Source organism: Lactuca saligna, chromosome 9 (genome assembly GCF_052625555.1).
Source record: "Lactuca saligna cultivar CGN05327 chromosome 9, ASM5262555v1, whole genome shotgun sequence".
Classification (NCBI taxonomy): domain Eukaryota; kingdom Viridiplantae; phylum Streptophyta; class Magnoliopsida; order Asterales; family Asteraceae; genus Lactuca; species Lactuca saligna.
The window spans coordinates 156,294,971-156,320,125 of record NC_136425.1 but is presented as its reverse complement, the minus strand read 5'-3'; the positions used below and the strand labels follow the sequence as shown (position 1 = coordinate 156,320,125).

The window sequence follows — 25,155 nt, the reverse complement described above, 5'->3', positions numbered from 1 at the left end:
CAAATCATCCCTTGTTACATCCAAGTCAGCTATGAAACTAATATTTGTTGTAGACATATCCCTACAAATATCAGAATCCATTCTATAAGTTAGATGCCAAATAATTGGTAACTACAAGAGAGTATTAGTGAAATTATCCGTAATAGTATATATGTACACTTCTTCAAAGACATAAAGATGCATACATAGCAAAGATGAATCAATAAACACCTTATATTCAAAAAAATTCAAAATGGTAAAATTGAAGAAAAATATAAAAACTGTATGGAGACATAAAAGCTTTACCAAAATATGAGAATTTGAGTAAAACAGAATAAAAAACAGATGAATATTTAAGCATCGTACGTATGATAAGTTTATTTAAATCAATAACTTAGTGTACATAATTGTGTTGAAAACATTAAAGTGTGTATATTCTGTCAATATTTAAGCAGTGTACTTATCAAAAGTTGTTTTAAATGAATAAGTTATGAAAAAAGCTGCAAAAGATGAATATTCGTTACATAAACATCAGTTTCTTGAGTATAGATAATTCATAAAGAAAGAAATTGAAAACAATCCCAAACTTTGTAAAACTGTTTTTCCGAAAAATTAAAATGATGAGTCAAAAACATAAAAAACAGATGAATATTTAAGCATTGTACTTATCAAAAGTTGTTTTAAATGAATAAGTTATGAAAAAAGCTGCAAAAGATGAATATTCGTTACATAAACATAAATTTCTTGAGTATAGATAATTCATAAAGATCGAAATTGAAATATAGTCAGTGAAATATAGACATCTTAATTAATGATTAAAAGATATAGATGAGTGGCAATAGAAATGAAACACAAACCTTTTATTATTATCATCGATTGTGCTTAGTTTTTCCTGTTCCATGGAAGTCATCAGAGCTCACAGAGAATGTCGTCAAAGAATGTGTGAAATATAATACTAAGTGATACTAAAACCGATTTATTATTATATAAATTGATATATGTGTATGCCTTTATTTTGAACCTGATTTTCAGGGATTTATCTACGGTATATTTGAATCAGAAGATCAGAAGATTGGAGGATAATTGACAGGCATAAATTTCGGCTGCTGAAATTAAGGGATACAGGATCGTGATCTTCAATCTTCAATATTGAATAAGGAATTTTGAATTTTGAATTTATTTTGGATATGGATTGCTAAATTGACGGATTTACTTTTTCTGAATGTGTACATGGGCGGGAATTTTTTTTGGTTATTGTTTATTGTGATGCCATGTGTCAGATTTGTAGCTTAATAGTTTGACAAGTGTAATTTAGGAGAGGTTTTTATTAGGATTAGAGATATATGATACTATAAAACTTTATTAAAGTTTTGAATCTTATTTAGAAAATTACATACTTTAAAATATTAAAACATAGTAACATATGTGTTATAAATATAATTTTATTATTATTATTATTATTATTATTATTATTATTATTATTATTTAACAAATGTCATTTTGAGAAAATAACATCAAATTTGAATTAATAATATAAAACTATAACTTTGTAGTAGTATGTTTTATAAAGTTTTTACACAAAATGTAGTTTAAAAAGAAAATATAGTATAGGAATATACTTTTTTATGTAGAAAATGTATACTTGAGAATGAGATATTATTTGCATCATTTATGATGTAAGAGAATGGTGTAATATGTTATCTATTTTGAAAATAGAAAATGACAAAAATATGTATGTAGATGAATAATCTCTACTCTACTCTAATAAATGAATGTATTTTTGTCACTTGTTACACACTCATTCAATTTGTTAAATATCATTTTGCAATTATTTTGAATTTTTTTTCCACATGTCATTTTAGGAGATTTATCTTATTAAATTTCATATAATATTTTAATATAATAGTTGCAATAAATATAGTAATAAACGGATATTAATTTCTTTAATAAGCATATCTTTTAATTTAAAAATTCTCAAAATTAAAGCTCATTAGTTTTTTTGTTTATTTATTTAAATTATTCATTTAAATTTAAAATATAAAAAAATTCTATTATAATAATCCATTATTTTTTATTTTCTTAAAAATTCAAAGTTCTCAAATATTTTAATTTTTATATTTAACTCTTATTTTTTAAATTAATCCATGTAATACATGAGTCACACGATTAGTTCATTATTATAAGCCAAATGTGGGGACTTTTGTTGATAAAGTGATGCAGGGTAAAAATGGTATAATTTTGTTGTAATTTGATTTTTGTTGATAAAGTGATGCAGGGTAAAAATGGTATAATTTTGTTGTAATTTGACTTCATCATGTCTGTAATGAATTCCAATGTTGTTAATGATATAAATGATATTCAAGTGTGAAAATGTGTTCAAAATGTGTATCAATTGTCAAATATAAGCACATAAATAGAACCAAAATGTAACAAAGTACATTACCAAAATACATGTCATAAATTGACCAAAATGCGCATTCCATTAACCACATGAGTGGAACCAAAAACCATTACCAAGTTAAGCATACAAGTATATGTACACCATACATAACCACATCATCAAACCATAACTAAAGTTTTCAAAAACAAACAGTTTTTAACAACAAGAAACTAAATAGTCATTGCACCACAACAAACAACCATAATCGCTTCTTAGATTGATTCCCTCCTTGCCCTTTACAGGTCCTAGAGTTGTGTCCTTATTCTTGTATTTGCTACAAGTAACACTGATATGTTTCCTTGATAGCTTCTGCACTCCATCATTTGTTGGCCCTTGGGAATGTTCTCCTTGCATCTCATTGACTCCATCATCTTGACTTGCCTTCTGCCTTTTGCTTAACCTTTCACCCTCACTTTGTCTTCTTTTTTTCTTAGGCCTTCCCACCTGAGTGCGATGTGGAGGAGGTTTTAGCTTTGTTGGATAATTACTTTTAAGCCACATGAGTCTCCCTTTAATTGGTTCCACCTTAAATGAATAAGCTTTTTGCCATGTCTCTAGCCAATACATCTTGTGTACCCACTTGTAAATGTCAAGCTCAGCCTGAGGGTCTCTGCTCATTTCATTCAGAGTTGCAATTGCATGTCTGCAAGGTATTCCCATTAATTCCCGCTTTCTGCAAGTGCAGGTTTGGTTCCTAACATCCACCACATGCTGATCTTGCAATGCTCCAGTGACTTGATACTTGTTTTCCCCATTCCACCTAGCAATATATTGTGAAACACCTTTTTTCCTTGCATCTAGGATGTTTGTTGTTGTAGGTGTTAGTGGACCTTTAGCCTTCTTTATTGCCTTCATGACATTGCATATCCTCTTCATTAGATACTCCCTAATGAACTCTAAACATGAAATTGCAGGTTTATCCTTGCCTTTCTCTATCTTTCCATTAAACACTTCACACACGTTTGAAATCAACACATCAGAAACAACTCTTCCTGCACATGACAATAACATATAATTAATGCTGATAAATAACTGAAACACATAATCATTACCATATGCAAACATATACAATTACCTGAGAAATGACTCCTTGCCCAATGTATAGGAGGAATCTACTTCAACCATTGACATGCCTCCTTATCATTCTCACTAAACTCTTTCATCAAATGTTCAAACTCAGGAATGGTGGTTGCTGATGCACACCTCCATAAATGGTCCCTGTACTCAGAGTGCCCCCACTTCTTTCTCATATTGTCATGAATATGTATAATACAATACCTATGCTCAGCATTGGGAAACAATTGATCAAATGCAATTTGTAATCCCTACATGACTCAACAGACAATAATTAGAATTAATTTCTTGGTAAAAAAACACAATCTAAATGATCAATTTATGAATTGTAATTTACCTTTTGCCTGCCACTTATGAAAGTATAGTTTGAGTTGCTCGCAAGCTCCAAGTCATCCCCAAGATTTTCTAAAAACCACTTCCAACTAACTGTGTTTTCAGACTCAACAATTGCATAGGCCAAGGGATAAATTCCATTGTTGGAATCTAGACCAACTGTTGTAAGAACCTGACCAGGGAATGGGCCTTTCATGAAGGCACCATCCAAACCTACTAAGTCTCTAAGACATGCTCTGAAACCTTTTTTCAATGGACCCAAGCATACATAAATCCTTCTAAACTGCCTTGTTGGGGATGCAGGGTTGCCATTAGGACACACATCTATTTTGACTGTTATGTCTGGGTTTGTAGCTTGAAGTTCAAGAGCATAGTCCCTCAACAATTCTAACTGTTTTGTGTAGTCCCCAGTTACATGCTTTCTTGCCATATCTTTTGCCCTAAACACCTTATCCATCGAAATACCCACCTAGTAGGTCTTTTGAAAGTGGTCTTGTATGGCTCTCAAAGGAATCTTCGGATCTGCCTCAAGTTGATCTATGATTTTCTTGCATATTAAAGAAGCAGTACAAGCTCTGAGTTTTCTTGTTTGTAAGCATGTATGAGTTTGGTTTAAGGTCCTTATAAACCAGTCAGATTTGTGGTTTGACCTAGATGCATGTATATACCAACCACATGTTTCTTTTTGTGTCTTTACTTCTTTGCCCTTGCTTTTTGAAGTGGTAGGTTGAGTCCCCACTTGACCTTTATCGATGACAAGTACAACTCCTCTGCACTGTGCCCTAAGCCTTTGATTTTCATTTTTTTTAAGAATAGATTCCTTCTTGTTTCTAGTGCATGCACATCAATTATCTTCTTTAATTCTTTTTTACTTTTAAACTTTTGCCCCACTGAGAATGACTGCATATGTACTGACCCAAGGTTGCACCTTTTTTCTTTTCCCAAATTTTTTATGAGAGCTCTTCTTTCTCTGTCTTGGTCTGATCCTTCATCCAATGATTTGAACTCCTCATTGTTGATCACTTTCATATCTTCAGGTTCATGAACATCATTAATACATGCTCCTTCAACATCACTTTCAACATTTAGAAAGAAGTCTGCCATGTCAGCATCAACATCTTCTATATTGCTCTCCTCATCCATTATGTCATCCACTTTATCTTCATTTTCTGATTGTTTCCCATCATGATCATCACCTTCATCCTTTTCATACTCTTCATCACTCTCTTCAGATTCATCATCCCCTTCATACTCTTCAACATCCTCATCACTTCCAATTAAATTTTCCATAAGGTTATCAAAAAGCTCATTATATTGTTCATCATCATTAATAGGTGGGGTGTTGTAGCATCCATCAATATGGTCATTATCATGAACCCCAATCATCTCATCCCCTACATTAGAAATATTTGAAGTAAATGGATTGTAGCATCCTCTAACAACAGTTCCAGCCTCATGAACCTCCTTAACACCCTCATTAGTGTTTTCCTTCTCTTTTAAATCATCAATATCATCTAAATTAAGCCTCTTGCTACAAGAACCTTCCTCTCTTTTTGAATTCCCAACTCTACCCCTTCTATACTATGGAGAGAATGCATCACTTTTACTCCCAAAAAGAATCAAAGACATGTACTCACCAATTGGCTCATCATTGACATGGTTCATATTTCTCAATGGAGATTCTACATGAACTTTACCCTTTGCATTTGGAAACATGAAGTATGTGACAACTTTTCTCAATGGAGATTCAACCCCTTGATCATCATTTTCTGGAAATTCCTCAATGACAACTTTACCCTTTGCATTTGGAGACATGAAGTATGTGAGTAGATTTGTCTTCCCATGTTCTGTGTACACCTCAATCAACTTGTTATTTTGAATAAATTTAGAAAGATTGATAACATCCTGATCATTCCCTAAAGCTCTAAGACCAAATTGAAAGTCACCATTGGGTATCCTGAAATGGTAGTATATCACTGGGGATTCATCAGTCAATTCAATCATCCGTGGGTCTGGGTAACCTAGGTCAAGCATTATGGCATCAAGTTAATGTACAGAAAACTCATCTATGTCCGCATAATCAACATAACGCACTTCACCTCCAGTATACTTTATGTCAGGTAACTTAGTAAACTTCCCACAATGATGAAGCTTAATACTAAACCATGTGGGTGCACCCGCTACAAGTCAAAAATGTACATGATAACAAAGTCAAAATTTGGCGGATTTTAGTATAAATCAAGGGTAAAATGAAAAATAGGAATGTTTAAGAAAACAGAGCAACCTACCATATAAGGATTATACGTCGACAACTTCATTTTTTGGACTGATCTGCCACATTACGTACACCATTTCGACTTTAACGTATGACCTTATCTCCTTTTGCTTCGATTAGGTTCTTTGGATAACGAAGGATGTTTTTTTGCAGGTTTAATGGAGCAGAAGGAAGGAGGAGGGAGGTGGGGAGTTGACTGGTGTTTGGGATTGTAAATGAGGGATAAAAGGTAGAAAGAAGCGTTGACATTTGTATGCAAAAAAGGTCCCTGTAAGTAAAAAGACAGAAATACCCTCACGTGCAAGGCACATGAGGGGGTTAACGGATTCTTTTTAACGGGTGTTAACTATAGGGACCATTCTCACAAACAAATCAGTACAAAAGGACCACAAACCAAAAAACTCGTAATTTGGACCAAAACCTCAAAAAAAATGCATACCACATGGATCATTTTTGCAATTTTGTCTATAATGAATACAAACATCACAAAATATTATAATATAGTGTAAAAATGTCACTTTATTTAACAGAATTTTTTCTTTAATATATCTAGATATAAATAATATTTTGAAGTGTCAATTTTAAATTCATGTTTTAACTAAAATATATATTCTTATAGAGGGTTCAAGATAACTAAAAGGTTTGGAATTTGGTGAATGCGATACAACAATTTGTTATTTTTGGTGATAAAGTATAGAAACGATATATTTCATCTTGAATTATTATTATCTTTTTTTGAAAAATAACTTACAAACCTCATAAATATATTCAAATCCTATATTTGAAAGAAAAAAAATCTTGAGTTTATTAAATTGAAACGTTAATTTAAGTACTTTTTGAATAGTAGTTTACAAATTATTTTTTTGTTTATCAAACATGATAATTTTAAAATAATTTGATGTAACATAACGTGCCAAAGATAGCTTAATCTCTTAAATATGATTGAAAAAACTATATATTATTACAAATAACACTTGTGAATAAAACGGGTTACGATGTTGTATGCTTGTATAATTGTATTTGATTTAATGCACTTTTAAGTGATTAGCAAGTAGCAACTATCTAACATGTTTGGCCCATTTGAACATTTTCTTTTTTTGCTCAACTATTTAAATTTTACAGATTTAACCGACAAAAATAAAAAATAAACCCAAATGCAATTCCGACGTCTATGTTTCATTTTTAACCCAATGATGCAAAACTAATGCTGCTTGAAAAATTTTAATATTTTTGAAAAATCTTTAATAAAATCTTAAATTTTATTTTTTTAATAGAAAACTTCCGACTTTTTAACCTTTTTAATAGAATACCCTAAAAAAAGTTAATTTTTTCATTTTACCTTTTTTACCTGTTTAGCAGGTCATAAGACAAAACTGTTAATTTTTTGAAAATAATATGAATTTTTTGCAGGTTTCGTCAATATTTGTATATAATTTATAAATGTATTTTATATATATATATATATATATATATATATATATATATATATATATATATATATATATATATGTAATTTTTAAAGTTTTTATCTTTATATGTTTACATATTTTTTTATTTTAAATATATAAACACATTCTTTTATGTATTTTTATGTATTTTTAACCATTTAACATATTTTTTATGTATTTTTATGTGTTATTTTTATGTATTACGTATTTATATATACTTTTACATATTTATGTATTTTTAAGTTTTTTTATATAGATGTTTATGTATTTTAAATGTATAAATATATTTTTTTACGTATTTATATGTATTTTTAAGTATTTTACATATATTTTAATGTATTTTTATATGTTTTTTTGTATTACGTATTTATATGTATTTTTACGTATTTATGAAGTTTTAAGTTTTTTATGCAAATGTTTATGTATTTTTATGTATTTTAAATATATATATATATATATATATATATATATATATATACAAATGTATTGTTTTATGTGTGTGTATATATATTAAAGTATTTTACATTTTTTATATATTTTTATGTATTTTTTTATGTATTACGTATTTATATGTATGTGTAATTTTTTAGTTTTTATATAAATCTTTATGTATTTCTATATATTTTAAATGTATAACCGTATTATTTTCATATATTTATGTATTTTTTTTACTTCAAGTCGTCTTCACCATTTCATCTCATTCGCACGGCTTCTTCGTGTATGTCTAGATAGTTTTCCTACATACCTACATATTTTAAGCTTTTCCCATTCGATGTTTAATTTCAAGATAAATGAATGGGAAAAGCTTAACATATATGAGCTTGTAGGAAAAATCATCTAGATATACTCAAAGAAGTTATACGAATCGGATAAAATGGTGAAGGCAACTTCAAGTAGGAAATACATAAATATGTAAAATGATACAGTTATGTATTTAAAATACATAAAAATACATAAAACACCTATATAAAAAAAAACTTTAAAAAATACATATAAATATGTAATAGATAAAAAAACATATAAGAATGCATTAAAATATGTAAAATACATATAAATACGTAAAAAATTATGTTTATACATTTAAAATACATAAACATCTATATAAAAAACTTTATATATATATACACACACACACACACACGTAATACGTAAAAATATAACACATAAAAGTAAATAAAAAAAATATGTAAAATACTTAAGAATTATTGTCACTGTAGCCCAACAATATTTTGTATATTTGTTTAAGTGGTCCCTCGTGACTTTTTTGCATTTAAATGGTACAAATTCATGTTTTTAGGGTTTAAAAAGTCTTTTTTTTTAAAATGAAGGGGTCACCCGGTGAACCCTTTCCTAGTCAGCAGGTTTAAAAGTTAAAAAAATGTACCACTGTTTTGGGTTCGACTAAAGGGGATGACGAGGTCGTTTTCCGGTGAGATTCTTCGAGGATTCCTTCTCGTCTCTGGTAGCAATAATCTGGAAGGAATTCAGAGCAGCAGTAACAACGATTAGGGTGGGTTATTTGGTGTTCGATCGAGCAAATAGGAGGGGAAATCGGAGAATGAAGCATCTCCTGTGCTTGAACAAACTGAAGAGGAAGAGGGGAAACAAAAGGCAGATCAGGGAAAGAAAGAATACAAACGAAATCAGCAACTCGATGGGTCGGTGGTTCTTAATCGATCGTGAGAAGAGTGAGGGGGGAAAAAGAACCTATTTTTCTGATGATCCACTTGGTCTTCCCTGACTCCATCATCGGCAGCCACAATTACGGATGAAATCCAAGCAGTAAGAGCAGCTCACAGAGGAATGGTGTTTGGTGATTGTTTGAGTTCACCAAGGGAGGAGCTATCATGGTGGTCGGTAGCTCCTCATTTCTTTTTTTGGTTCGACAATGAAGCTAGAAGGGTGGGTGTTTGTTGTCATTGATCGAGACCATTCAAGTGATGTTTTGGGTGATGCTTCTTCAACAATGGTGATTTGCAGTGAGAGAGGGACGAATCTTCCCAGTGTACCATACGATCGGCCAAGGCATCCGAAGTAGCAGACTACGCACCTACGTGCTTCCTTCTTGCCAATCATCGATCGTTCCCCTTTGACTAATCGATTTCTAGACCCTGATTTCCTGCTTTTTCAATCGATCTCACATTTGTGATCGTTCTTTCCCCTTGGAGTGATGAGGATCAATCCTTTTCCTCCCCAGTCGATTTTACTTCCGATTTCGTTTGGCAGGTGCAATCCTTTTCCTCCCCAGTCGATTTTACTTACGTGGCAACGATGAGTCGACTCACCAATGAGTCATTGTTGACTCACTTGCCTAGTTGGCAAGTGATAAAGGCAGTGTAGCTTCAAAAATAGGTAAAGGTACGAAATTAACCAGTAAAATACAAGTTCGTACCCTTTAAACGCAAAAAAAAAAAAAAAAAAAAAAAAAAAAAAAAAAAAAATCACGAGGGACCATTTAAACCAATATACGAAACATTGCTGGGCTACAGTGACAATAACTCAATACTTAAAAATACATGTAAATACGTAAAAAATACATTTAAAATTTTAAAATACAAAAAATGTAAACATATAGATATAAAAACTTTAAAAAAATACATAAATACGTAAAAATGGATATAAATATGTAATACATAAAAAACATGTAAAATACTTAAAAATACATATAAATAAGTAAAAGAATATGTTTATGAATTTAAAATACATAAATACATAAAAATAGTTATAAATACGTTTAAACGTTATATACAAGTTTTGATAAAATCTGCAAAAATATCTCATTATTTTGGAAAAATTAACGATTTGGTCTCATGACCTGTTGAAAATGTTAAAAATGGCTAACGTGAATAAATTAGTTAGATTCTTGGGTTTTCCTATTCAAAAAGTTAAAAAAGTTGGGATTTTTCGGTTCAAAAAATAAAATTTAAGACTTTATTAAAAAAAATCTAAAATATTAGAACTTTTATGAAGATTTCCCAAAAATTAAATATGTAAAAGAATATCATAAGGTGATTAATTTAAGGGATAATAACCTAAAAGGGCAATATATTTTTCGTTTTGTACACATTAGGTCACTGAGTTTTTTTTCGTTCACATTTACCTCTTCATCTTGTTAAATTATACACATTCAATCTTTATGACCGACAACTTCAAGTTAGCCGGTAAAAATGACTTAATATGGTAATATATTTATCACTTTGTACACTTTTTTGTAAAATAAATCATTTTGTTTTTGTACTTACTCGGTACCTATGAATAATTTATTTCGGTTTTCTTACATCTTACGTGAGATAATCATTAATGAGGTATTTAGGGTTTTTGATGTTTATCTCTACCACGATCTCAACTACTTGGTTGCTTAGGTCATATGTTATGAATGTCATAACTTTTTCATACGATCTCAGATTTTAACGATTTTTATATACATGCGTTCGTATTTTAGTCTGCTACAACTTTCGTTTAAACTACTCACATTAAAAAGTAATATATTTTTACTTGTGATCTTTATATCCATACATTTTTCTATAAATACATGTATGGGTGTATTTTTTTTATAAAAGCATAAGTAAAAATATATTACATTTTAAGGGGAATAATCTTAAAGAAAGTTGTAGCAGACTTAAAAAACGAACACATGGATATAAAGATCGTTAAAATTTGATATTGTATGAAGAAGTTACAACGTTCAGAACATAAGACCTCAGCCAAACCACAAGACCTACGCAACCAAGCAGTCGTGATCACGATGGACATAAGCATCAATAGCCCCAAACACCTCATCAATGACTGTCATAGGTAAGATATTGTGAGAAAAAACTAAAAAAATCAATCATAAGTACTAAATAAGTACAAAAACAAAAATGATTTATTTTGAAACAAAAAAAATATTAAGGACAAAATGTTTACAAAAATATGAAGGACTAAATGTGTACAAAATGATAAATATACATTACCATATTAAGTCATTTTCCCGGCTAACCTGGAGTAACTGGTCATAAGGACTGAATGTGTACAGCTTAACAAGTTGAAGAGGTAAATGTGAACGGAAAAAAATTCAATGACCAAATGTGTACGAATCGAAAAAATATTACATTTTTAAGTCATTATCCCTTAATTTAATAACAAAATAGTATAAGATTAATTCCTTACATAAAAACTATTAGTTTTCTTTCATTTCTACCCACTCAAGAACATAAATAAAATATAAGTTTTCTTTTTTTTCGGAAAACTCGGGAACATGTTAGGCAAAAAAAATCATGGCAAGAAGTTTGGTTGCTCCAAAGAAACACAAAAATTTCATGACCACCATTTCCATCTAACAACCGGAAACTAGCATGGGCGCATGTCACATGTTTCACAGTCGCTTACGTATCTCTCTCTTTGACATTATATTTCCCATATATATAAGTTGTAGTCTTCATAGCCTAATGCAATAAATTATCATAGCATATTAAAATCAAATATGGCTTCACAAAAAGCCATTTCCCTTGTATTCTTCTTCTTGGTCCTATGCTTGGCCCATGGCTTAGCCCGTAAGATCATGCTTGAAGAGAGCAACGACCTTGCAAGACGACTTGCTGCTGAACCTGATCCTGATGAACATGTACTTGTACCTGCTACTGATGAGCCTGTACTTATATCTGTACCTGCTACTGATGAACATGCTCTTGTACCTGCAACTGAACCATTGTCGTCTAACCATGAACCCATGAGCAGTGCACCTATTGGCGATGAACTTAAGGGCTTGGATGCAGATCAAGTTGAGTGTGGGCGTCCGGCCGTAATTCCTGTTCCAATGTGGCGGCCCCCACCAATTCCTATTCCAAATTGTCCTTCATCAGAATGTCAACCAGCATATGCTCCTCTACCCCAACCTGCCTACCCACCACAACCATTATACCCTCCTCAACCCTTGCCCCAACCAGCCTACCCTCCCCAACCTCTGCCCCAACCAGCATACCCTCCCCAACCTGAACCAGGATGTAATCACCCAGCGTGTCAGCCTCAGCCCCAACCCTTCTACCCACCACAACCCGAACCAGGATGTAACCACCCTGCATGTCAACCTCAACCCCAACCGGCCTACCCACCCCAGCCTGAACCCTTACCTTTCTACCCTCCCCAACCCGAACCTGGATGTAACCACCCAGCGTGTCAGCCTCAACCTCAACCGGCCTACCCACCACAACCCGAACCCTTACCCTTCTACCCTCCCCAACCCCAACCTGCTTACCCTCCTCAACCTGAACCGGGATGTAACCACCCAGCATGTCAACCTCAACCTTTACCCCAACCGGCTTACCCACCACAACCCGAACCGGCTTACCCACCCCAGCCTGAACCGAGATGTAACCATCCAGAGTGTCAGCCTGAACCGAGATGTAACCACCCAGAGTGTCAGCCTGAATCGAACTATCCTCCCCAACCCCAACCCTTTTACCCTCCTCAACCCCAACCAGCATACCCTCCCCAACCCAAACCAGGATGTAACCACCCTGCTTGTCAACCTCAACCAGCATACCCACCCCAACCTGAACCAGCATACCCACCACAGCCCGAACCGGGATGTAACCACCCAGCATGTCAGCCTCAACCTCTACCTCAACCAGCATACCCACCCCAGCCCGAACCGTTCTACCCTCCCCAGCCAGAACCAGGATGTAACCACCCAGCGTGCCAGGCTCAGCCTGAACCAGTATGTAACCACCCAGCATGTAACCCTCAACCTGCCCAACCAGAACCAGCCTACCCACCCCAGCCTGAACCACGATGTAACCAAGCGGAATGTAATTCTCAACCAGGATCGGACTGCTCGCAGTCCGACCTCGAATGTCAACCACAATATATTCGTCCGCCTACAGCAGCACCAGCCTATGCTCCATGGCCACAATACCCTCCATGGCCGCAATATCCTCCACATGCTGAAACTCTACCATCGAATGAGGTTCATAAAGAGGAAGACAATGAATCTACGACAGAACACTAGTTCCTAGGGCGGCGTTTCTAAACAACAACATTTCCGTTTCACCAAACCATAGAATTTAAGATATAGCGTCTTGCTTAAATGTAATTTCTCTATTAAATAAAAACTCATTTGTCTCATGTCTCAATCGTTACCTATGAAATCAAAGTCAATTCCCTTCGTGTTTACTATAAAATGTTACAAATTAGCTATTAACAAAACCCAAATTTTACCATGAGTGGTTTCGGGAGGGCAAGGAATACGCTCTTGTGATGATCTCCGACAGAAAGCGTGGTGAAGCTGAAGAAGATACGGAAGCAGACTGGCGGAGGACCGGTGGTTGTAATTCGATTTCCAAACGGTGGTTACGCGTTGTAGCGGCTCGAGGACTATTAAGCTCGCCGTGGTCGAATTCCTCGACGGATATCGCCGGTGAATCATCGCCGTACATGCTAAAGCTAAACTTTCTCCTCCTTCTCCTTCTCCTTCTCCTAGCTTCCTTTCTCCATTCATTCATCGTCTCTCTTATTCTCTCCGGAATTAATGCAGCTTTGTAGTTTGTCCCCATCTTCAAAACAATAGTGTCGATCATATATTACTAATTGAATAAAAAACATGAACAATTTCGTGAATATACCTGAGTAACCAAAGCATACAATGGTAAAGTACTATAGCTACAGAAAAACTGTCCAGCAAACCCCAAAATCAGGCGTAAATACACGATCAAATGATGGTTTAGAAAGCAAGAATTATATCCAAATTGCCACTGTGAAAATCATAACACACATTTAATTAAAAAAAAAGCAATCAGAATCAAATTTAATTAAGAAAATAAAAATCTTACCCAAAACCAAAAGAAAGAAGCCAGCTCGAATGCATTCTGAAACAAGCACTGAAAATTTAGTCCAATTTTCAACAAGAAAAAAAAAATAATGAATATTTCACCTGAAAAAGAATAAAATGGAGTAATGACAATAATAGCCCTGGCTTCTTAAACCAAAAAAGCTCATCTCTAGGCTTTAGCTTAGTTTTAGTAAAATATGCAGTAATTCCAGCACTTTCTAGAGCCAAAGTAGCGATAACATGTTGTAGTTTTGTCCCCATGATTAAAACAAGCTGAACATAAACATAAATCATCTGAAAATAATTTATCTTTTTTGGGAAATTATAATATTATATACATAATTAATACTTACAGTAACAGGAAGTAAAGCAATCCAGAAATAACGATTAGATCCTGAAAGAAAAAAAAAATGTACAAAATTTAATTATTTTTTTTGACACAAGTGTGATGTATATATAATACACTGGGTCTTTTATTTCTAGATTGAATAAAAAGTCTTAACGATGCTAAATGACCATTTTACCCTTACCTTTCACATTAAACAGCATAAAAGCCACAACAAATCCCCAAAGAGGGCCACTACAAGGAATAATAACATGAGTAATTTTTCACATGGTAATAATTAATATCCCTAAAATATTATCAATTTTTATAAAAGAAATTTGTTTTATTCTAGTTTTACCTCAATCCAACTATCCTTTGAAATTCTTCTTCCATAGAACGAATCATATAGCTGTGGAAATCAAATTTCGATGTGAGGTTGTGGTTCTGTTGAATAAGAAAAACAAAAATAAATAAATAAATAGTAATCATCAATATATAATATGTGAGGACATTATATAAAAACATAAAAAAAATAAAAATATATATATACAATGATGAAGGCTTTACGCAACATAAGGTAATCAGCACGAACAACCGAACTTCCAAATTGGCGAAAAAAACAAACCTACAATTTAATGTAAAATAAAAAGTAGATGTTCATGTGAAAAATATAATAAAGTTTGTTTTATTTAAATTATAGTCTTTAAATTATATAAAACATCTCTTATAGTTTGTATTATAATTTATACCATCCAAGTCAAGAAGCCATTCCTAATCAATGGATTTGACATATGGAATTCAACAATTGCTGATTGCCTCTTTGTTGTCTCATATCTTGATAACTCTGCATAAGAAAAAACAAGTTTATTCAAGTAAATTTTAGGAGGGCAGATTGGTAAATTCACAAATGATATAATATATATACCAATTAGGACATCATGCAGATCCATTTGAGCATCATCTTCCCATATCCTCCATTGGTGAATCTAGCAAAAAATTACCATAGTGAAGATAAAAAAAAAAAATTATCAAGATTGTTTACATTCATAGTCATAGTCTATTTGAAAGAGTAAAAGAAAAAGACATTTTTAACCTTCACTATAGCCAGAAGCATGGTTAAGCAGCTATATGATATGTGTGTAATTGCAATTATAAAAATAAAACGGTGTAGTTGCTCAAGTCCTTCATCAGACACAAATGGCTCATAATCCTGTACATTTAAAAGAACATTAAGAGGCTTTTTTTTTTACTTAATGAGCTTAATGACTTAATGGGTTAAGCCAAAAAAAAAAAAACTAGCTTGATGTATTATGACACTAACCCTTTTACCTATTTGCCCTTCTTTTTCCTACCACGTTAATATTGTTAAAGATTTGACTTTTGGAATGTAAGGGTGAATTGGTCATTTAGTCTCATTAAGCCACTTTACCAATACAGGACTTAGTGAGGAAAAGAAAAAACAGCTCCTAAGGTTGAATTAAAATATGCAAATTGGATAATGATAAGAGATATTTAACTCACCTTTTGACAGATTTTGTGATTTAATTTGTTCAAAAGTTGTTGTTTACTATGATCCTTGTTTTCTTGATTCTTATCAGGCTTGTTGCATGGAGAAAATGCAGTATCATAAAACTTTGAAGGGATACAAATATTTGATATACTACTGGAGGTAACTGCAAGAAGGAGTGATATGAAGCCAAGAAGCATCAACCCTGAAGACAACAATCACATCATGATGATGATGATGATGATGATGATGATGATGATGATGATAAAGATGTAGCAATTACCTTCTTTCATTTTCTCAACAGCTGCAAGCATTGGCTTGCGTTTCATTTTCTTCAACCACTGGAAGAACATTCATTATAAGATCATGATGATGTTCATATAATTTTGATTTTAGGGAAAAAGAGAAGGATGATGAAGCAACTTACATTGCTCAAGTAACGAATTGATTCCTCCACAAGTAAAGAGACAAGAACAAAGATAGTCATAACAATAGCAATAGAACATGTTGGAGTTAAAGCCAAAGATCTGGAGTCTTCTTTGGCATCATCAGAAGACATATTTTTTTTTTACCACTTTTAAGATGATAACTGATAAGATATTAAGATCACCCTACAACTTATTCCAAAGCATGAAAGGAACAAGAAGAATTGATTAAACTAAAACCCTTGATCAACTCCTTAGACTTAATTAAACCCTGTTTTTCAATGCAAAACCTCTCATAGGCATTTAGTCAAACAGGTTACGTGCTCTCAGGATTCATGAATGAACAGATGCCAAATTTGCTTTTTTGTTTGTTGAACCAGAAAGAAAACCGAAAAGTGGTTTTGCTGGCAAATACCCAGACAAAACTTGATGAGCTACATCTACTGTAATTCAGAAGTGATTCTGATTCCAGAGGTTTTATAAGATTGAGCTGACGAAAACTCAAGATACCCATTTCGCAATTTTCGCAAATGCCCAAGAAACTACACCCGCTATAATCCAAAGCGATTAAACAAAAGTATATATGGTATTTGTAGAAATAAGTAGTCGCATTCCGTGATTCCCTCCACGTGGAATGTAGAACGTTCGTTCTTCTGATTCTCTTGCATGAACAGTGAACACAAAAATACTCCAAGCGGGCGGCTGTTGTTCCCATGCATTTGAAACTTGAAAGTGTAGTGTAGCTGTGTAGGTGTATATACATAAACAAAAATATTTTAGTCAACTCTACATAGTGCCAAAACGGTTGTAGTGTCGGGGTGCTTGGACCCAAAATGGGAGCTACTTTTTATCAATCCACTGAAATATTAATGTATTGACAATATTGCCCTTTATTTTAATTTCTTAAACATTTACACGAGAGAAAGATCTCATAAATATGTTTCCAAAATGCACTCTCTTTTAGCAAATTGTGGTAGTTTTAAAATTATTTACATAAAAGATAATATAAAAAGTTTTTATCCGCCATATGTTTATTTAAAAAAAAAAAAAAAAACAAGATAAACCCTATCTTTATTATTACATGTTTGATCGCCGGAAACACAAACCATTATAAACAGATCAAATATCATCAACTATTGGTGTGGCTGAGGAGATCGAACGATTCATTGGGAGGCGGTAGGAGCTCACCCGTCATGCAACAGTTTGTCGCCCATGGTTATCATATCATTCTGGTTTCTCTTGAAGTTTTATGATTTATGTTTATCATGACTGGTTCAATAGTTCTAATCACCGGATATAGTTAAGTGAAAAAACATTAATTTTTGAAATTGCAGATAACTCGCTTTATATTTTTTTCAATTATCAGTGGTTATATCGTCCTACTCTAGGATGTTTCTTATATTTGCTGGATAAAATGATGATTTGGTACCAATTTGAGAAGCAATGAAATTGATTTAAGAATTATGAATTAAAGGTAGATTTCTTTATACTTTTTTATTTATTTTCTGGAACATATCTCGATCATAATTCAGTTGCATTATATATTTATAAACTTCATAGTTCATATGTTGCAGTCTTGCAGCAAGAAAATAGAATGAGAAAAGACGTCGATTTATAGATAACCACAGACGACAACCACTTCAGCCACCGGTGAACTCCCGTTCTTCCACCGGCAAAAGGTTCTCCTTCTGTGCAGTGTCAAAGAACCATTGATGTACATCATTGGTGATCTCCCCATCTCCCATGATTCCATGAACAACCTCTTTCTCCGTCGGAAGAACATCCAATGATAAGATATAAATTTTTCGGTTGATTTTTATTTCTGCATATGCTTTTCAAAATGTTGATGGTCTTGTTCTCCGGTGAGCAAGTTTTATTAATGTGCTCTTTATTCATTTTTAATAAAAAGAAATAGGGTTCAATCCACGTGTCATATGCAGAAAGAAATCCCTGATTTTCCTGCAATAATAACTATAATATAAATTTAAATAAAAGGCATAATAGTCATTACATAAATATTAAGTGGACGAATCAAAATCACTCTGTGGAAAAATCAGCACCCTTTTAAAATGGGGGACGATTTATAAAAAAATAATATATTTTTTGATTTGTACATACTTTTTTATTAAGTTTTTCCGTCCATATTTACCCTTTCAACTTGTTTATATGTATACATTTTTAGTCTTTACAACCGGCTACACTAAGTAAGCCGGAAAAAACGACTTAAAAATTTCTCATTTTATACACATTTAGTTCTTAATATTTTTTTTTGTACATTTAGTCTTTAATATTCTTTTGTTGCAAAATAAATTTTTATTGTTTTTGTACAAATTTAGTATTTATAATCGGTTTTTTTGGATTTTTCTTACTATATATTACATGGGACAATCATTAATAAGGTGTTTGGAGTTGTTCATGCTTATGGCCACCACCACCCCCTCCTTGGCTGCATGGTTACTTAGGTGTTGTTTGTTTTTTTGAAGCCAAAATGTCTGCAGTCTGCGGACCACATCTGCAAGCCTCTGCGGCAGAAGAGGTGAACCAAATGTCTGCAGTCTGCAATAAGAAGGCTGTTTGTTTTTAACGTCTGCAGCTATTGAAATAAATTAATTTTTCAAACTTAATTTCATGTCATAACGATAAAAAATGCATTTTCAGCAACAAGAGAAAGAAAAAAAACGGGTGGTCTTTTTATTTTTTTTGGTTAAAATGAGGTCTGAAGACCTTCGAAGACAGTGGCTCATGTCTGCGCTAGGAAGACCTCGCGCAGACGTTTTTTGGTCTGCGCACTTTCAAAAAACAAACACTCTGCAAGGGCATATGTCTGCGCATTGTCTGCACGGCGCAGACAAAAGTGGTTGCGCAGCTCTTCACAAAAAAAACAAACAGCCCCTTAGTTATTGTGATTTGGTTTAGGTCTTGTGTTCTGGATGTTATGACTTCTTCATATGATCACGAATTTTAACGATCTTTATATTTACACGTTTGTATGACTCACTATAATTTTTGTTTAGATTACTCCCGTTAAAAAAAACAATATATTTTAATTACGAATTATTAAAAAAAAACGTTCATACATACATTCATAAAGAACATGTGGATATAAAAGATCCTAAGTAAAAATATATTACTATTTAACGGGAGTAATCTAAATGAAATATATAGTAGACTTAAATACTAACGCGTGGATATAAATATCGTTAAATTTTGTAAACGTATAAAAAAGTTACGACGTTCAGAACAGAATGACTAAATGATTGTGTTGCGTAGCCATAAACATGCATAGCCCCCGAACACCTTATTAATGATTGTGTTGTGTAGAATGACGTGAGAAACCCTAAAAAAATCAACCATCAGTACTGAACGTGTACAAAAACAACAAAGACTTATTTTGTAACAAAAAAATATTAAGGACTAAATGTGTACAAAATGAGAAATATATACCATTTTAAGTCATTTTTTTTCGGATTATCTGGAGTAGGCGATAATACGTAATAAGGACTAAATGTGTACAGTTAAATAAATTAAAGTGGTAAATATGGACGAAAAAAAACTCAGTAAACAAATGTGTACAAATCTAAAAATATATTACCCTTTTAAATCATTATCTATTTTTAAATACATAAATTAGTATTTAATGTTTAATAAAGATAACATTTTTATATTTATAGTGTTATTTAAGAATGAAATAACTAATTGTATGGTATTTGTTTACTAAATTGACAACATATATATGCTAACATTACTAGATGGTCTATTTTTTAAATTCAATCAACAAATGATAATCAACTTTGCAAAAATCACACTGGAGACTAGCTAAATAATTTTTTAGACCATGTTTCATTATTTTTCACGGATACCACATATACTTCGTAAAGTCACATAACATAAATATCTATTTAAATAGAGAGATTAAATATCCTCCTACCTTCTCTTCCTATCTATTTAAAATGATGATAAGTGTACAAATTTAAAATCTCAATCAAATTTAAATTAAATTTAATAACACTTATCACCATCTAAAATAGGTAGGAGGATAGTAGGAACAAAAAGTAAGAGACTATTTAATTTCTCATTTAAATATTAAATAACAAAAATACAGTGGTTAAGACATGTAATAAAACTTACAATATTGTAATAAAAGAAGTGTTTCCAAATCTATCTATGTTAAAATATTATGTTTATTTTATTTATCATGTTAATTCAGGTTTACTTACAATCCAAAATAAGTTATATTTTTTTGTTGACATTTAGTAGGGGTGTTCATGAATTGTTAACTGAACCGAAAATATATTTTGGAAGGTTAACCGATACTATCGGTTTGTTCATTTCTTGAACTTAAACCTAAACCTAAACTGAAAGTATTCGGTTAACCTATTTTCTCGGTTTGATTATCCGGTTAACCAATTAACCATTACTAATTAATAAAAAATTGTTAAGATTACTAAACCCCATAACAAATTTCCTAAAAAAGAATGAATGTCAATGAATAATTTGTTTAATTATGTTGTTGCCGTTATCAATAATGGAATTAGGATGAATTATCAAATATCCATGGAATATAGAAAATAAAATCAACTAATACAAAAATATATTTTTTTAAGTAATAGATAAAAAATAGTCAAATATTTAGTTATTTATATAAAATGGTAATGAAATGATAATTTTAATCTATATCATCCAATGTATATTTATAACAAATGCTAATGATGACCATTATTGGTTTATAATGGAAAATATAAATAATAAGACCGATTACTAATTATAATTGGAAATTTCTTTGAAATAATTTGATGTTAACTTAAATGACAAAATATAAACAATATTTTAAAAAATAGAAAATAAAATTTCGATTTTTCGGTTAACCGTCCGTAGCAAAAAAAATGAACCTTAACTGGACCGAAAAGCCAAAGATTTTACCGATTCGGTTAACCAAACCGAAAATTCAAAAATATCGGTTTGGTTAACCTGAAAATCAATACGGTTTTTAGGTTTTTCAGTTCGGTTTTCAGTCTTTGGATATTTTGAACTCCCTAACATTTAGTATTCTTTTTTGTCTATATAATAATTTTACATACTAAACTCGAAACCACGGGTTATATCTTAGTAAAATATATTCCAAACAAAGTCACTAAAACTGTAATAATCAGATAATCTCTTACAATTGAAAAAGTAAATAAAGATAGCTTTTTCTCTAAAACACTCAAAAGTCAAAACTGCCATTTTAACCAAAATGTATCTACGATTCCTCCTCCATTTCATTTGCATCCCCTTTTAACTCATTATCAGTGAACAAATCCACTTGAACAGGCACATCCTTTAACTGCTGTGAGGAAACAATATTCTCAATGCTTTTTTTAGCAGCCAACTCTTTACTGTTTTCATCAGCTACCGCCACATCATCTTTCTCCAAACCACTTTTCTTTTCACCTTCTGCTGACGTGTCATCTACTTTTGGGGGTGGGACAAAAAAGGGTATTTTACCCCTTTGCCAATCATGAAGAACCATCTTTGCAGCAGTCGTCAGATCAGGTTCACCTCCCTGTTAACACACACAATACAATATCTTTTTATTTTCTACTAAAGAATTCTGATTCCATTCCAGAGTTAGACAAGTGGAATTGGAATAGAGAATTAATTACCCTCAGTAGTTTGCCTGATAACTTGCATAGCTGAAGCAGAAAGTCATACTCATCTACCCTGTTTATTATACACAAAACACAATCTACTTACAAATTGAACAACTTTTAATTTACACAATTAAAATATTTATTGTTTAAAATTACTATAGTTAAAAAAAATAATAATAAGGAATACCATTCTTTTATCTTGTATGCTCTTTCAAGGTGCTCTTTCTTGACACGATTTAACACCTCCCCAATATGCTCTGTTGCATCATGCAAATTTGTAACTCTCACCTAAACAATAACAAAACTTATTTAAATTCAATCACAACAAAAAAAAATGTGAAACCCTAAAACCCTAAATCCTAGGGTTTAGAGGGATGATAAAACTAATGAGAAAACTAACCACTCCTTTCAAAACAATATCAGTTTCAGTGTCACTGCTTCCATAAACAACACCAGGGCAATCAATCAAGAATATCTTCTTTGTAAGTGTTATGTATTGCCAAACTTTAGTCTCCCCAGGGATTGGAGCAACTTTGCAAACCTTTTTATTAAAAAGAAATAGTCAAATAATTTATAACAAAAAAAACATCACATTGTGATTCTTAACACTAAAAATAAAATAGAACTTACATTTTTCGTACGCAAAGTGTTGATAACAGATGATTTTCCAACATTGGGATACCCCACAAATCCAACTGATATTGCTTGTTTGTCACTTTTTAGACGCGAAAATTGTCTCAACACAGATAAAAGAGAGTTCTATAAGAAATCATTAGCATAATTAGACAGGAATTATATAATGGAGAGTAGATAAATAATGAAATATGATATATTGATAACAATTATTACCTTTCCATAAGACTTGTTGATGCTTGCATGAAATGCTAGTGTAGGATATTCCCTAGATAGGACCCTAAGCCAACCTTTTGTAACCCATGGAGGTGTCAAATCACACTGTAGAAAATACAAGGAAAGTTGATTATCAGTTAAATCATTTACTTTTTTGGGGAAATTTCCTAAAACTGATAATGGTTTATGGTTATACCTTGTTTAATAATAAGATCATGTGCTTGTGTTTGCAATGCTCTTTCAGATGCTTTTCAAGATGATGGCATCTTGTACCTTGGGGATCCCTAGCATCGAGTACCTGTAATTGATGAAACAAGTATGATTCGATAATGTGAAGTGATATTGTGAATTATACAAAATTAGCAGAAGAAGACTAACCTGGATGACAACATCTGAAGAGTCTATGACTTTGTAAAGCTCACCCCAAATGCGTTTACTTTGACCCTTTTCAAACATTGTGTGGCGAACAAGATCCCTGAATCCATCTGCATTTGGATCCACTGGATCATCACCATGTTTTTCTTCAAAAGCATCTACAGAGTTGGAACACATGTTAGTGCAAGTTTTGATCGATTAGCAATTCACTAGAAGAAGACAAGGAGTTGCATGAAATCAACTCCAAAATTGAAAAACAAAGGATAGATCTTCATGGGTAGATAAGGTTATTTTACCTTGAGAACCATCGGCCCTCTTAGCTAATGATTCATAATCAGAGACAGCTAGCTTTGGACGTTTTCTCTTCCCCTTTGGTCCAAATGCATCAGCAAATGGCTCTGTATCAAGAAGGTGAACTCTTGCTTGCTGTAAAACAGGTGAAAAAAACCAGTATTAGAAAGGGTAAATAAAGATCATAAGGTGAACTCTTGCTTGACTAATGGTTTGTTTACCTTCTGATGATCATTCAATAGGGACATCGGCAACTTTCTCTCCTTCATTATGACATTATAATTGCTTGAGAGTCGACTTTGTAGCTCTTCACGGAAGAATTCAAGCTCTTTCTGATTTACAACTCTAGTGTTACCTAAATGACACAATTTTATGCTGTTAATACGTATAACTGGAAAACCGATATAGATTTTGTTACAAACCGAACACCAACAAGGTCAGTTATCAAATTCTTCTACAAAAATTTCATGTCAATACCAAATTTCAAGTTGAAAACTCTATTTTTAACGTCAAACTAAAAGCGCCGCCCTAATTTATCTGGAACAGATGCAGTAGCTCAAACTTGTTAATCGTGTGTTTTGGAATCATGCATCTGCCTTGAATGCCTTACTATGATACATATCGAACATTATGTTCTAACAGTATACAGTACGAACAAAAATCGAAAATGTTACTTACCAAACCAGCGTCGATCAGGTTGTATGCGAGTAGATGGCAACTCCTTTGACTGCAATTCGTGTTTGAGAATTGTTCCTTTGCTGTCACGCTTCGGCCTCGTCTTGTACATCTTAAGACGACGAACGGTGGCGGCGGTACGGGCGGTGCCGCCACTTTTGTTCTTGTTGCCGGCATCTCTGTTGACATCGAGAGAATGCTTCGGCTTTCCCGAAACGTTCACTGACCTCTCTTTCTTCTTCACCATTTTTTCCGATCAAGCTTGCTACGATAAGTTGATCGCCTACAAGTTCTGTGCCGCCCGCAAATCGAAGATGGTAAATATGAGGTCGAGACCAACACCAATGCGGCAGCCGGTTGTTTATAGGGTTTTGATGATGTTTAAGTGATTTACAAAATAGTTCCTTTACTATTTTTATATTGGCAATTTCAGTCCATTAAACTATCTTTTTCAAAGAAAAAAAATACATAATTTGATTTTCAACAATTACATGAGATCTATCCTTAATCAATACGAAATAATAATTTAATTTGATTTCAAATAGTCATTATTTGCTAAAGAAATTGAAAGGTAAGCAACCCTCGAGACATATGGTCAAAAAACTAATCAAAATCCATTATGTATTTTTTATGATTGGGATTAGACAAGTATCATAAGAGAATTCAAGCTAAGTTTGATTATGTGTTAAGAGAAGAGGATTACATACACTTGCACGCTAGTTCA

General features: G+C 32.5%; 2 protein-coding genes across 2 annotated transcripts; both read right to left on the bottom strand.

Annotated features, from left to right (window-relative positions):
* Positions 1-13,606: 13,606 nt before the first annotated feature.
* Positions 13,607-17,416, bottom strand: LOC145014127 (MLO-like protein 14). Its single transcript, XM_078972503.1, has 14 exons — positions 16,614-17,416; positions 16,470-16,527; positions 16,201-16,391; positions 15,773-15,889; positions 15,605-15,665; positions 15,429-15,523; positions 15,230-15,304; positions 15,038-15,123; positions 14,885-14,934; positions 14,708-14,748; positions 14,457-14,627; positions 14,356-14,391; positions 14,149-14,277; positions 13,607-14,079 (listed from the first exon to the last, which is right to left on the bottom strand). Exons 1-14 carry the CDS (start codon positions 16,743-16,745, stop codon positions 13,741-13,743), a joined length of 1,581 nt encoding a protein of 526 aa, XP_078828629.1. The 5' UTR covers positions 16,746-17,416; the 3' UTR covers positions 13,607-13,740.
* A 4,291-nt stretch (positions 17,417-21,707) lies between these two features.
* Positions 21,708-24,782, bottom strand: ATNUG2 (GTP-binding family protein). Its single transcript, XM_078974661.1, has 11 exons — positions 24,435-24,782; positions 23,978-24,111; positions 23,762-23,891; positions 23,469-23,623; positions 23,287-23,388; positions 23,091-23,195; positions 22,872-23,000; positions 22,642-22,782; positions 22,429-22,529; positions 22,254-22,311; positions 21,708-22,153 (listed from the first exon to the last, which is right to left on the bottom strand). The coding sequence occupies exons 1-11, from the start codon at positions 24,676-24,678 to the stop codon at positions 21,851-21,853; spliced, it is 1,602 nt and encodes a 533-aa protein (XP_078830787.1). The 5' UTR covers positions 24,679-24,782; the 3' UTR covers positions 21,708-21,850.
* Between the last annotated feature and the right edge of the window lie 373 nt (positions 24,783-25,155).

What these genes read in the sequence shown, in the direction of transcription:
- LOC145014127 (XM_078972503.1), bottom strand. Translation starts at nt 16,745, where the DNA reads ATGTCTTCTGATGATGCCAAAGAAGACTCCAGATCTTTGGCTTTAACT. An exon ending in TGCTTCTGGCTATAGTGAAG is followed by an intron (nt 15,666 to 15,772) that starts GTTAAAAATGTC and finishes ATTTTTTGCTAG; the next exon opens with ATTCACCAATGGAGGATATG. An exon ending in TTGCTTTACTTCCTGTTACT is followed by an intron (nt 14,628 to 14,707) that starts GTAAGTATTAAT and finishes GTTTATGTTCAG; the next exon opens with CTTGTTTTAATCATGGGGAC.
- ATNUG2 (XM_078974661.1), bottom strand. Translation starts at nt 24,678, where the DNA reads ATGGTGAAGAAGAAAGAGAGGTCAGTGAACGTTTCGGGAAAGCCGAAG. An exon ending in GCATACAAGATAAAAGAATG is followed by an intron (nt 22,312 to 22,428) that starts GTATTCCTTATT and finishes TATAATAAACAG; the next exon opens with GGTAGATGAGTATGACTTTC. An exon ending in TATCAGGCAAACTACTGAGG is followed by an intron (nt 22,154 to 22,253) that starts GTAATTAATTCT and finishes GTGTGTTAACAG; the next exon opens with GGAGGTGAACCTGATCTGAC.